The 13,267-nt window shown below is 50.4% G+C and overlaps 1 protein-coding gene across 1 annotated transcript in view; it reads right to left on the bottom strand.

The window, feature by feature from the left end:
• Positions 1 to 2,773: 2,773 nt before the first annotated feature.
• The window catches only part of Phb (prohibitin), a 14,289-nt gene continuing 3,795 nt past the window's right edge, over positions 2,774 to 13,267 (bottom strand). The window contains exons 3-7 of the mRNA XM_021212262.1: positions 11,805 to 11,966; positions 8,114 to 8,256; positions 7,781 to 7,897; positions 5,311 to 5,406; positions 2,774 to 3,829 (exon numbers count right to left, since the gene is read on the bottom strand). Of these exons, the coding sequence (XP_021067921.1) occupies positions 3,617 to 3,829; positions 5,311 to 5,406; positions 7,781 to 7,897; positions 8,114 to 8,256; positions 11,805 to 11,966 (731 nt within the window). The 3' untranslated portion in view covers positions 2,774 to 3,616. The remainder of the gene's footprint in view (positions 3,830 to 5,310; positions 5,407 to 7,780; positions 7,898 to 8,113; positions 8,257 to 11,804; positions 11,967 to 13,267) is intronic.

Below are 13,267 nucleotides of genomic sequence, written 5' to 3'. Positions count from 1 at the left end.
AAAAAAACAAACAAACAAAAAAAACAAAACCACACTCACCCAGAGCTAGAGCCTTAACTCCCAGTTTGACCTTCTAACTCAGCACCATGAGCACGGTTCCTTTTTCCATTCACTTGATCAATACGGATTCCCTTAAGACCAAAGGGACAAGAAGAGGGAGGGTTTCCTGGCCTAACCTATGGCAGAGGAGAGAATATGCATACGTGTATGTTCACAAACATGCACACCAAACAGCACTCCAGTGCAGAATGAATGCCAAGCGCCTCCCAGGAATGTGGATGCATGTTGCTCAGGCCAGGTTGAGGCAGTAGGGATAGGGGACAAGGGACCATGTGCCAAAGTGTTGCCAAAGAGAAGCGAATGAAGCAAGGAATCTGGAGCTGTGCGTGTTGGGAAGGGCAGGCTGTCCAATAGGAGGGGAGATGCTACTGATGAAATGAGCCTTGTCCCACAGCCACCTCCTTACCCAGGTTACTTCCCACAGAGCTGGTGGCTTCACCCAAAATTGATGGCAGATGGCAAAGGTCCCGGGGAGGTCCTAACTACATAGCTCTCCCTGCAGGTGCTGGAAGGCCTCATTAGAATAGAATGGCAAGCCAGGCGTGGTGGCACACCTTTAATCCCAGCACTTGGGAGGCAGAAGCAGGTGGATTTCTGAGTTCGAGGCCAGCCTGGTCTACAGAGTGAGTTCCAGGACAGCCTGGGCTATACAGAGAAACCCTGTCTTGAAAACAAACAAACAAACAAACAAACAAAAATAGAATGGCATCTACAAAGTGGACATGGTGGCACATCGTGCCTGTGACTTAGCACTCAGGGCGGAGAAAGGGGAAAGAGGAGATCCGGGCTAGCCTATGCTACAAGAGAGCATGCCTCCAAACAAAGATAAAAAATAACAAAAGTCATTTGTCAATCAATATTTGACAAATAGTCCATCCTCTTACTCATTTTTTCACAGAAATCCATATAGAAGTGACTACAATCCTGCCCCACCACCGTGAAGCGATCAAGTTCTCAGAAGTGAGAAAGATGGCAGCAAGCCTTTGAGGTTTCTGATCCTCCCTCTCCAGGTCTACATCTTAGCATGTAAGCCTTTGAGCCCGAACAAGGAAACCATTCATCCCCATGGAACCAAGAGGGAGGAAGCCACTTCCTGTTCTCTCCCTGGCCAGGCGAGGCCAGGCCATGGCTCTCCATCCCAGGCAGGGAGAATGGAGTTGATAAAGGCCCATTGTGATGGTCTCACAAACCCAGAGGCCATTAGAGGGGCTGAGAAGCCACTTAACAGCTCTTGAACATTTGTGAAAAGATTTATTCTGTGGAAGTGAAGGCAGAGAGAGGTCCCAAGGTTGCTACTGGGATGTACCTCTGCCATCTGTGATAGGGAGGCCGACAGCGAAGCCAGCAAGGGCCCAGCCGGCCCATCACCCCATGGGCTGACCTGAAGCAGGAGGGATCCAGTCACCAACAGGCAGCTTTACAGTCCGGACTCCCAGACACCTGGAAACGAAACCCAATCTCCTGCCAAATGCAGGAAACACAAGGGTCCTTAAAAGGGCCCCAGGGAGAGAGAGGAGCCTCCTGCCTCCTCCTCCCAAGGGTGTCCAAAGTAATAAATGGCAGGAAAAGGGGATGGCTGGAGAGTGGATGGTGGTCTGGAACTTATTAGAAATTAGGCTCTTTCTGCTGTAGTCTTCAGTGTGCTTGAGTCAGGCACCTCATCATTTGCAGGCCTCCCCGGTCTTATAAGCAAATGTATAAGCAAGAAGAGATAGGAGGCCTGGGAGTGTAAGGACACCCAGTTTCCGGTGTCGGCTTGGAGGGAACGTCCCCTTCTTGGGAGGTGAGAGACTAGAGCCTGCGTAGGACCGGTGAAAGGTGTCCCGATGTTGGGAGATCCTTTAGCTCCACCCCAAATCTGTCCTGCTGATCAGTCTGGCCCTGTGGGAGAGGAACTACAGGGTCCTGGTTAGACAGGGGCTTCGAGCCTTCCTAAGGGTCCCTGTGAGGCCAGGAGGGGAGAGGAGAGACTGCTTCCATCTTGTTCCTGTCGGCATGAGGTAGGAGTCAGTGCTGGTTACGTCTCAGTCCCAGGGCAGCTCTCACTCCACGATCTAAACGAATGTATTTGGGATTCTTCTGATGCCAAGACACTGCCAAGCTGGCCAGCAAAGTGAAGCAAGAGTAACCCACTGCAGAGCAATCCAAGCCACCTCATGCCTACAAGTGGAGGACAGGAGGGGTCTGGGTCTGATCATCTGAAACCAACTGCAGCCTCCTGCCAGGGGAGAACTGAGCAACTCTGGTGGGCAGAGCAACCCTGTTTGTAATGATATTAAAACACAGAAGAGGGCTAGAGAGATGGCTCAGGGGTTAAGAGCACTTCCAGAGGTCCCAAGTTCAATTCCCAGAAAACACATGGTGGCTCACAATCTGTAATGGGATCCCATGACCTCTTCTGGTATGTCTGAAGACAGCTACAGTTTATTCATATACATAAAATAAAAACAAAAAAAACCAACCAACCAACCAAAAAACCCACAGAAGAAAATTAACCTCTTCTCATGAAAAACTTACCCAGTGTTTGGTACCAGGGTTCACGTCAGGATGGGGTAGGACCCACCTTATACAGCTAAGCATTTCCTAAAACCAAAGCATTTCTAGCCTTGCTGGACATCCTTCCCCATCTGGTGACAAACACACACGCATGCATGACTGCTGGGACACTCTGTTCTGATCCTCTCACTCTCACAAATTGAAAACACACCCTGAATGCAGCTGGAAGGTCTGGGTGTCATTTATTGACAGCGGCTTACACTGTGTTTTCTCTCCTTGATTGCTTCCTTCGGAGTGCTGGCCCACAGCCCTCGGGAAGGAAGGGTGATCTCCGAGAGGGAGGGAGCGGGAAGGCAGGCGCACGTGTCCTTGGCAGGATGCAATCCTTCAAGCTAGAATCCCATTGGGTATTTGAGAGGACCGATATGGGGGGTGGAGAGGAAGTCTTCCATGGGACTCATCTCAGTCCAGGCCTCTTGTCCTGTCCAAGTCCATCCAGGTTTTAGGACTCTGGTGGGGGCAGCGACATTAGGCCCACCCACCTTGATGGGCAGATTCTTCACTCCATGCCCTGGTCGCACACACCTGCTTCCGCTGGTCATGGTTAAGAGGGGATGGGCTTTACAGTTGAGATAGACCACTTCCTCTGGCCCTCCCCAGCTGCATCTGTCCAGGTTCAATGGCTGGAAACACTGAGGGCTTGCTTTTGTTCAAGTGTGTGTGCCACTGTCTTTAAATCTTCAATATAGGGCAGAATGGAGGCTCCAGGCCTACGCAGGCTGCCAACAGGCCGCCATCCACTACACACTGCCCTGCATTTCTTCTGCAAACTGCCCGAGCCTAGGGTGGAAGGCCAGTCTGCAAAGGCACTTGGCAATTTTGGATATGAAAGAGGGTTAAAAGTGTAACAATAAAAGCTTCGTTTGATAATTAGAGATCTGAAGTGACTTTACCTTTATTTCCTTCACTTTAAGCCAATCATTAAATTTCACAGTGATTTCTGGGGTAGGGCAGAAGGAAGGCGGTATTCAGCATGATGGAGGCTGTGGCCCGGCCGGCCTCACTGGGGAAGCTGGAGGAGCACGGACTGCCCCGCTGGCAGGTAGGTGATGTTCCGAGAGCGGGAGAGCTGGTATGCAATGTCCTCAGCGGCCTCCAGCTTGCGCAGCTCAATCAGGCCGTCGCCTGCTGTGGCCAGTGAGTTGGCGATGAGCTCAGCGGCCTTGGAGTCACCCTCAGCAGAGATGATGGCTGCCTTTTTCTGCTGCTCAGCCTACAGAAGAGGGAGAGACTGGGATTACTCCACAGCACTCATATCAAGCCATGGCCCTTTCAGAGGGGACCTGCAAGGTCACCTGGGAGCGTTCTTCCCTTACAATGGGGTCAAAACTATCCCCCGAGTCTCCCTCCTTCCCTTCATGCCCACGTGTCACTGCAGGACACGCTTCTCTGGCTATATGGACATGGTCACTAATATGCTGATCCAAAGCCACAGAAACAGAGGGAAAGCTGGATTCAATCAATCTTTAGGTCCATTTTTCCTTCCAGTGCCAAGTCAAAATGACTTCCATCAAAGCCAGGAAATCCCGGAGTGGTGACACCTGTAATCTTAGCACTAACGCGGCGATGGCAGATGGGCGGCTCATTGAAAGCCTGAAGCAAGCCTGGCTTACACAGGACATTTTAGGTCACCCAGGGCTATAAACAAACAAACAAACAAATACCCAAAAACCAGACAAAAAAAATTCCAAAACAACCCTAGCAGAGCTGGGCTGGGTGTAGCTCAGTGACACATCTCCTAAGGATTGACCTCTGACACCACAAATAAACAAATTAAGCGCCCTAAGAGGAGTATGCCCCCCGTGACTGCCCTTTGTAGTTACCCGTGGAAAACTCTTGACTCCAACATGTACCCAAAGATGTCTCTGGCTCACCCTACCAAAGCCACCAGGATGACATCTATCAGGATACATGATTTTCAGAGCATGGGAGGAGAGTTTGTCTTTAAGAATCTGAACTAAACACACAGCCTTCCCTCTTGTCACCGAGCTACATTTTTAACGCTCAGTTCGAAACATTAAGCTGTCTGCTCAACAAATGTTTATAACACACATCACCCAGCAGTACTAGACCTGTTAAGGTTCGGAGCCACGGTAGACACAAAGGGAAACCACATTCCTGCCTACTCAGGGAGTGTGCGCCCCACAACCAAATGCCTTTTCTGCATTTTAAGGATTAAACATCCTTAGATTAGGAGACCTGGCGGCAGGAAGAGGCGGATAGCAAACAGCCTGTACATTCGTCGGGAAGAGGAGGCTACTACACACATACATTGTGTTTCGTCACTCTCCGAAACATCTGGATAGATTTGACAACAGGGAGAAAAAAGAAACCCACCAAGCACATCTGGCATGTTTGATCTCCTTTGCTGTCGGTTTCACTATGTAACCTCCGTGTAAAAGTAACTCCTCAGCGAGGCTGAAAACATGCCAGGGGAACATTTTTATGTGTAGGAGAGGGTTTTTGATCTTGGGAAGTAGGAAATAAGTGACCTTTCAGTGATTTAGGACCATAACCTCATAACCCCGACAGCTCCCACAGACTCTGGAACTGATTGGAGAAGTAAGGTTCCCTCAACCCTCTTCTGCTTATCCCAGACAGATGACAGATGACCAATTTCTAGGCCACCCGGCAGATGGGGGAGCCAAGCACTAGGAGGGAAAGGCTGTTTCTGCCATCTGGTTGAACACTCACCTTTTCCACCACAAATCTGGCTCTCTCCGCTTCCTGCTGAGCCACCTGTTTGGCTTCTACTGCCTCTGTGAACTCCTTCCCGAAGGTCAGATGTGTCTATGGGGAGAAAGTGAGTACAAGCTGAGGCAGTAATTGCTTAGACAGCATTGCTGGGAGGCCTCCTGGCCACTGCAAGGAATGGCTCTAGAGGCGGCTGGAGGTACAAGAAGATGCCCTTCCATCTCGATCCCCTCGTTCACGCCTCTGCACTCTTAGCTGCTCACACAGTGCTTATGCAGACTTCAGTCATACCATGAGGAGTGTGGCACCTGGAGCTTTGATGGGGCCCAGGACACTGGAAGGGATCTATGCAATCAATCACTTCCCTAGAGGGAGGAATTCATGGGTTCCAGGACCCCCATCGCTGACTAGTGCTCTTCCAAGAGCTTTTGATGCCCCGTTCCAAGACTTGGGGAGTTGGGGGAGGCAGATGGAAAGCCGAGCCCCTGAGAGCAGGAGCTGCAGCTGGTTCCCAGGGACGGGCAAGCCCGATGTTCTCTGCTTATGGATTAACCAGCCCCTTCCTTCTCACAGCGCTTCCATCCTAGACAGGAAGACAGAGGGTGGCGTGCAAGTCATGGCATCCCTGACACACACACAGTTCTGGTAAAGGTTTTAAAAGAAAGGCAGGTAAAGCCATTGGTCAGGGAGAGAGCCCCAGCCTGACTGTCCACAGACCTTCCTTAATCACTTAAGTAGCTGGGACTATTTGGCTGAAGCGCCTCTCTGAGGACAGCACAGAAGAGGGAACAGACCTTGGCACTCCTAAGGCCTAGCCCAGAGCAAATCACTACACCCAACTTTTTATCGCAACAGAAGGCGCAGGGGCTGGAGAGATGGCGCAGTGGTTAGGAACACCGGTTGCTCTTGCAGAAGGCACAGGTTTGACCCTCAGTGCCCACATGGTGATTCACAACCATCTGTAACTCTAGTCACAGGGCATCTTGTGCATGCATGTGGTACACTTACATACACAGATAAAACACAAATGTGAGCTAAAAAAATAGAAGTCTAGGGAAAAAGTTGCCACGGTGCTAGTTAACTTAGGTTCAAGTGCAGTCTGCTTCATCCCCTGCCCCCAACCTCTGCCTTGTACAATACAAGCAAAAATCCTGGCCCCACATCTTTCCTAGATTCTCACACTACACATCTAAGTCTTTTAGGTTGTTTCTGTTCTTTTTTGAGACAGTCCTACCCTGTAGCCCAGGTGGGCTGGAACACACGGCAGTTACAGGCACAGGCCAATACGCCAGCTAAATGTTACCCTGCAGCTGCCCAACTCTCCCTGATCCACTCCTGGACTCTCATCTGAAGCTTGGATTCGGAAATACAATCCTAAGAATTGAAAAGCTAAATGTGTAATTAAAGAATAAAATGTCTTTCTGAAAGGGCCAGCTGAGGGCAGCAAATTCCCCAGGAAATCTAATTTTCTTCTCACACCTCTTAGCTATGGTTTCTTGTGGTCAGCCCACATTTCCCCAGGATGGAGTCTGTGGTCAGAGTCTAGAAAGATGCCAAGTTTCTCCTAGGTTTTTACTCGTGTGTTCTCACTGCCAAGGTGCTGTGTTAACTGGGAGAGCCTGGAGCAATGCTCGCTGCAGTCAGGGGCTGCAGCCTGGCATGCTGCCAGAAGAGGGAGCCACATGCCCTTCCCCTAGGAGAGACAGAGGAAAGAGGCCGAGCCTGGAGGAGAATGGCTGTTTGAACAGCTGCACAGATGCTGAGGGGAAGCCTGGCCTTTCTTTCCCAGGCTGGCCACAGAGAGAACAGGAAGCACTCTGCCTCGTCACCTGACAAATCACTCCAAGACTTTTCCCAGAGTCTCTAGAAACACGACCCCTTCCCCTCACCTTGGTCTGAAACACTATACTTCGTATATTGCCTTCCGTTGAAGTTATGACACCCAGCTTCACATTAATAGAGAGAATATAGTCTCACGAGGCTGGCTTACGCCTTGGAGGTGTCCCCCGCCCTCTCCTCTGCTCCAGGCACAGGAACAGTCACTCACTGGCCTTCTACTGCCTTTCACCAGAGGCTCCACCAGCTAAATCTCCCTTGTTGAGGAATCCTTGAGCCCGTCCTACTCTAGACAGGAAAACTGTCACTTGTTCCCAGGCTGACCAGTCAGCCATCCCCTGTGCCCAGCAAAGCCAAAAAGAATCACTTTCTAGGGAGCTTGGGAGACAGTTCAGTGGTTAGGGAGCCTGGGGGCAATCAGAGTTATGAGGAAAATGTGTGCAGCAGATGAAACCTAAAGAACGCTCAATGAAAGACCTGAGGTGGTGGCTTCAGGCACTGGGATGTTCTCAGATTTTCAAGCCCCATGGTCCAGTTAAGTGGAGATGGGACCTAACCCTGTGTGCCCAGAAACTAAGCCAGTCACCGAAGCAAGAGAAGCAGCCCTTCCCCTCAGCCTCCCCATGGACCTTACCAGGGACACGTCATCCAGGATGAGCCCAAATGTTGCCGCTCGCTCTGTGAGGTCATCGCTCACCTGCCTGGAGACCAGCTCTCGCTGAGTAATCAATTCTCCAGCATCGAATCGAGCCTGGCCACAGAGGGATGGACAGAAATCTGGTCAGGTTACTGAGGAAGGAGAAACAAGCGGCACACTCATGGCTAGACCCTCCTACCCACTACCCCAACGCTCTCCCGGCCACCCAGCTACCTACCCACTACCCCCACACTCTCCCGACCGCCCAACCACCTACCCACTACCCTCACGCATTCCCGGCCACCTGTAGGTGGCACTCTGTTCACTCACCACCACCGACTTGAGGATCTCTGTGGTGATTGACGGCAGGACCCGCTCATCATAGTCCTCGCCAATGCTGGTGTAGATACGAGGAAGCTGGCTGGCCACCGGCCGGAAGAGGATGCGCAGTGTGATGTTGACGTTCTGCAAGTCTTAGGGTAGGGAATATGTGGGAGTTAGACACAAACACCATAGGTGGACTTTCTATGACCTTCCTACTCTAAGTCCACTATAAGCCATATTCAGAATTTCAGTTAGTCCCTAGAGAGAGCTGGCTATGTCCTGTTCCTCAGCAGAGGCCAGCATAGCACTCAGCACCAGTCAGGAACCACTGACAAGATGGGGATGCTTTAGCCGTTCAGTACACCCTGAATGCTTCTGATGAGAGCAGTTCAGACCATGTGACACAAGAGTGTTTGGGACTGTGAACACCTTAAGACGACATATATGCCAATGCTAAGGATTCTAGAGTGAGCCTGTCTGAGGGCCGGTGTGTGCTCGCATCAGAGTTAGCAGCCCTGGGTTACTGGGATCTGGTGGAAACAGCACCCACAGTCACTGACCTGGGATGTGGTCCCACCGTGCTGTGTATGAATGGCAGAGCCTGGTCTTAGCCACACCGAGTGTATTAGGCTGTGAGAATGAGGAGCAATCATGGAACAGCACCTTCGAGTAGACAGTAGACTACTGCTAGGTTATCACTCATCCAGGGCCCGCCTCCTGATACCCGAGAGAAGGTGGCAGACGGCACCTCAACACGCTGATGTGTAAGGATTTCTGATAAAGTCTAAACAAAGGCCGTTAAGCCAATGGCAGGGTGAATTTGAAAGGCTTACTATCCATGTGCATCCAGGAGACAGTCAGCCTCTACCCACTCCCTGACAGCCCAGGCCGCGCAGAGCTAAAGCACAGCTACACTGCATAAGTTCACTAGCACCACCAGCCAAGAGCAGCCGTGAGTTGGGAGTCCTGACCCAGCCACTCGGAGAAGTGGGAAATTCATGACTGCACACAGCCTCTCATCTCTGGACTAGTACATCTCGAATTTTAACAAGCGAAAGTACAAATACAACTTAGCACGACTTCGAGACGACAGGGACAGGAAGCCCAAGGGCGGGAAGTTTAGAAGCAGGATTTTAAATCCAGCCCCACTCTTCCCCATTACCCCTGTCCCACCTTCTATTTCTTGTTGTAGGCAAGCCAGGGCCAGCACTCTGCAGGTGCAGCAGACAGACTTCCTATTCCCCCTCCTCTCTTCTCTGACCTAACTTCTCACTCTTTAGGTTCTGCAATCAGGAGGTCAGCACTAAGGAGAGCAGGCAGATCTCCTCTGTGCTCCACAGACCCCTGGCCGCTGCCGCCATCGCCATCGCCATCATCATCGCCATCATCATCATCATCATCATCATCATCATCATCATCATCATCATCATCATCATCATCATCTCCTCCTCCTCCTCCTCCTCCTCCTCCTCACACTGTTACTGGTTCTCATGCTTGCCCTCCTGAGGACTGAGGTCCTTACTACTTAGTTCTCTCTTGGCCATCACTGTACAGAGCCATCAACCTGGCACCAGGCTTTCGCAGCACAAGGAGCAGGACCAGCCCTGAGGGCATCGAGTGCTTCAAGTCCCACGGAATCCCTCTTCTTCCCACCAGTTAGCTCCCTTTGCTCCCAGCACGCTGACTGGGGAGGGGAATGGTAAGGGCTGGTCACTTCAGGCTCCAACTAGAAATCCAGTGGCGTATCTCAGGTCCAGGGCCGGGAGGCCCAGCCTGGGAGAGAGCAGTCTGAGGTCTGCCCTGCTGGAGCAGAGACCGTGGAAAACAAGGCAAAGGGAAAGCTGTCAGCCACAAGGAAAGACAAACTGCCAAAGACTGGTTTGGACAGTCACTCTGGGGATCAAGAACTGATGGGAAGGGCCAACCACAGCAGTAAAAGATGCATTTTGCTTTCCTCAAAGTTAGAGCAGTATGTAAAACCCCCCCAGATTGATTTTACTTTTTTTTTTTTTCTTTTTTTGGTTTTTCGAGACACGGTTTCTCTGTATAGCCCTGGCTGTCCTGGAACTCACTTTGTAGACCAGGCTGGCCTCAAACTCAGAAATCCACCTGCCTCTACCTCCCAAGTGCTGGGATTAAAGGCGTGCACCACCACACCCAGCTTTTATTTTACTTTTTATGTATGATGTTTCGCCTGCGTTTAAGTATGAGCACCATATGTGTGCTTTCTGGATTCCCCTGCAGCTGGGGTTATACCCAATCCCCTGATGTTGGGATCTGAGCCCAGGTCCTCTGCAAGAGCAACAAGTGCTCTTAACCACCGAGCCATCCCTCCAGTGCCCATTAGGGAACTCTTAGGCTTACCCTTTATAGTCGTCTCTGAATGTATCCTGCTGCCTCTGTTTACCTCTGATATATATTTCAGTCTATACACACACACACACACCCCTCCAGGAGAGTCACACTATGAATTTTTTTAAAAAAATTTTTGAATACAATTTTTCTTATTTTATGTGTTTGTGTGTAAGTGTACCACATCACACACGTGGAGGTCAGAGGACAGCTTTCAGGACTCAGTTCTCTGCTCCTACAATGTGGCTTCTAGAGATTAAACACGGGCTTGGTACCAGGGTCAACTTACCAGTCTGCAAATCTTTTTTTTTTTTTTTTTTTTAATTAACCTTTAAAATTCATTGATTTAGCCGGGTGTGGTGGTGCACGTCTTTAATCCCAGCACTCGGGAGGCAGAGGCAGGTGGATTTCTGAGTTCGAGGCCAGCCTGGTGTACCGAGGGAGTTCCAGGACAGTCAGGGCTATACCCTGTCTTGAAAAAAAAATTGTTTTTATTGATTTATGCAGTGTGTGTGTAGAGGTCAAAGGGCAACTCGCAGGAGTTAGCTTTCTCCTCCTATCACATCTGACCTACCAGTACTGACCTCAGGCTGTCAGCTGTCCTCGCTCTAGTCTTAAATTAACTTCATAAGTTAGTATTTAAAGCAGTGAGTTTTATTACAGCATTTCTTTTCCTTTCCTTCCGTATTTTTTTTAAAACAGGGACTCATATATAAGAGGTTAGCACTGAACAGCCAGAGATGACCCTGAACTTCGGATCCTCTGGAGTGCTGCTTCCCGAGTTCTGGGGTCTGAATTCAGGGACTTGAGCATGCTAGGTGTGCACTCTCCCGAATGAGCTACACCTCCAGATACCCAGGATGCTTCTCAGGATGATGTTTTCGTCTGGGTCACCGTGCTTTGGTGTACCCCCTCTGACACCCCAGGTACTCCTGCCTAATCTGCCTAGAAATTTTCCTTCTTCCTCCCCCAACCCCTCTCTGTCTGTGGAGACAGGCTGTCCTGGAACTCACTCTGTAAACCAGACCGGCGTGGAACTCACAGAGACCCACCTGATTAAAGGCATGCACCATCACCCAACTTAGACATTTTTTTTTAAAGACAGGATCGCTCTACATGGCCTTGCTTGGCCTGGAACTCATTAAGGAGACCAGGCCGCCCTGATAAGTCACAGACAACCACCTGCCTTTGCAAGAGCTGGAATTCAAGGCATTCGCCAACATCACCCGGCAGAGATATCCTCATAAGGTGAAGTTTAACCTCTGTGTCCTAGATGTTTCTAGAATGCGCAGGGCAGCACGGCTCACCTCCACGTCTCCCTTGTACAGCCACAGGCAAGACTCACCCTTGCTCCCAGTGATGACGGGCACGTTCCGTGGTCGAGAGCGGCAGTCAAAGATAATTGGTTTCTGTACCCAAGGGATGAGAAAATGAGTCCCTTCACCCACTACGATGTCCTGGACGCCACGGAATCGGTCAAAGATGACAGCTCTGTGTCCAGCATCCACTAGGAAGGAATAATAATGACAGGTCAGGAAAACCCTGTCACTCTCTAATAAAAAGAGACCAATGTCTCCAAGATCCTTGCCTCTTTCTTTTCTGTACTTTAACATTTGTAAAAGTTCTTTATTTTACTCTGTGTGTGTGTGTGTGTACACGCGTGTGCATGCCGTGATGCTCACGTGGAGATCACGGGACAACTGCAGAGGTCAGGTCTCTCCTTCCACCAACTGGGTCCTGGGAATTAAACTCAGGATGTCATGTTTGACAGCAAGTGTCTTTACCCACTGAGCCACCCTGACAATCCTCTCCCTTACTTTTAAAATAATTTTGTATAACTGGGGGTGGGGTGGGGTGAAGTGGGGCAGCGTGCATGCCACGATGCATGTGTGGAGGCCGGGAGACAATTTTCTGGAGCCTGTTTGTTTCTTCTGTCTTTACACAGGCTTCGGGGATAACCCCCAGGTCACCTGGTTGGTGCTGTGCGTGGTTTTAAGCTAAGCTGGTGAGATGACCAGCCCCCTGAAGAGTTTAGACTCCTGTCCCTTTCTCTCATTTATTAGGTTTCCTCTTCTGTGCGGTCGTCCCCGAACAGTCACTTCCTGCCTCGGACGTCACCCCAGGGACTTCAGTGACAGGCAGCTCCTTAGCACCCTTTCTCCATTAAAGAGCTGGCCTGCCTTTGAATTTCTGATCAAACATCCCACCCCACCCCCAACTCCCACCAGCACAATTCCAGGAATCACCTCCCCAGAGTTCTATAATTGGAGACCATCCTGGGCCAACATGTACATACTGGCTCTAACTTAACCTGATGTTCTCAGAAGCAGGATTCTTATGGGAACCCTAAAACATAGGCATTCCCATTGTTTAGTCTCGTTTTCTTTTTCTTTCTTTTCCCAGGCTAGCGTTCAGCCCAGCCCAGAATGCAGTCTCATCCCTCCCACCAGCTCTGGGAATATAAGGAAGCAACCACTCTGCCTGGCATCCGTGTTCTGTTCTGTTCAAGGTAAGTTCTTACTACGTAGCTCTGACTGCCCTGGAATTTGCTCTGTTCACCAGGTTGGCCTGGAGCTCAAGAAATCTGCTTGTCTCTGCTCCCTGAGGATAGAGCTTAAACGTGTGCGAAAACCACCATCTGGCTTTTTTTCTTTTCTCCCTTTCCTTCTTCCCTTTCCCCCCCCACCCGGCCCTTCCCCTTCCCTTCCTCTTTCTCTTTCCTTCTTTCCTTCTTTCCTTCTTTCCTTCTTTCCTTCTTTCCTTCCTTCCTTCCTTCCTTCCTTCCTTCCTTCCTTCCTTCCTTCCTCC

This window comes from Mus pahari, chromosome 14 (genome assembly GCF_900095145.1).
Source record: "Mus pahari chromosome 14, PAHARI_EIJ_v1.1, whole genome shotgun sequence".
Classification (NCBI taxonomy): Eukaryota; Metazoa; Chordata; class Mammalia; order Rodentia; family Muridae; genus Mus; species Mus pahari.
This window is presented reverse-complemented; position numbering and strand designations above follow the sequence as displayed.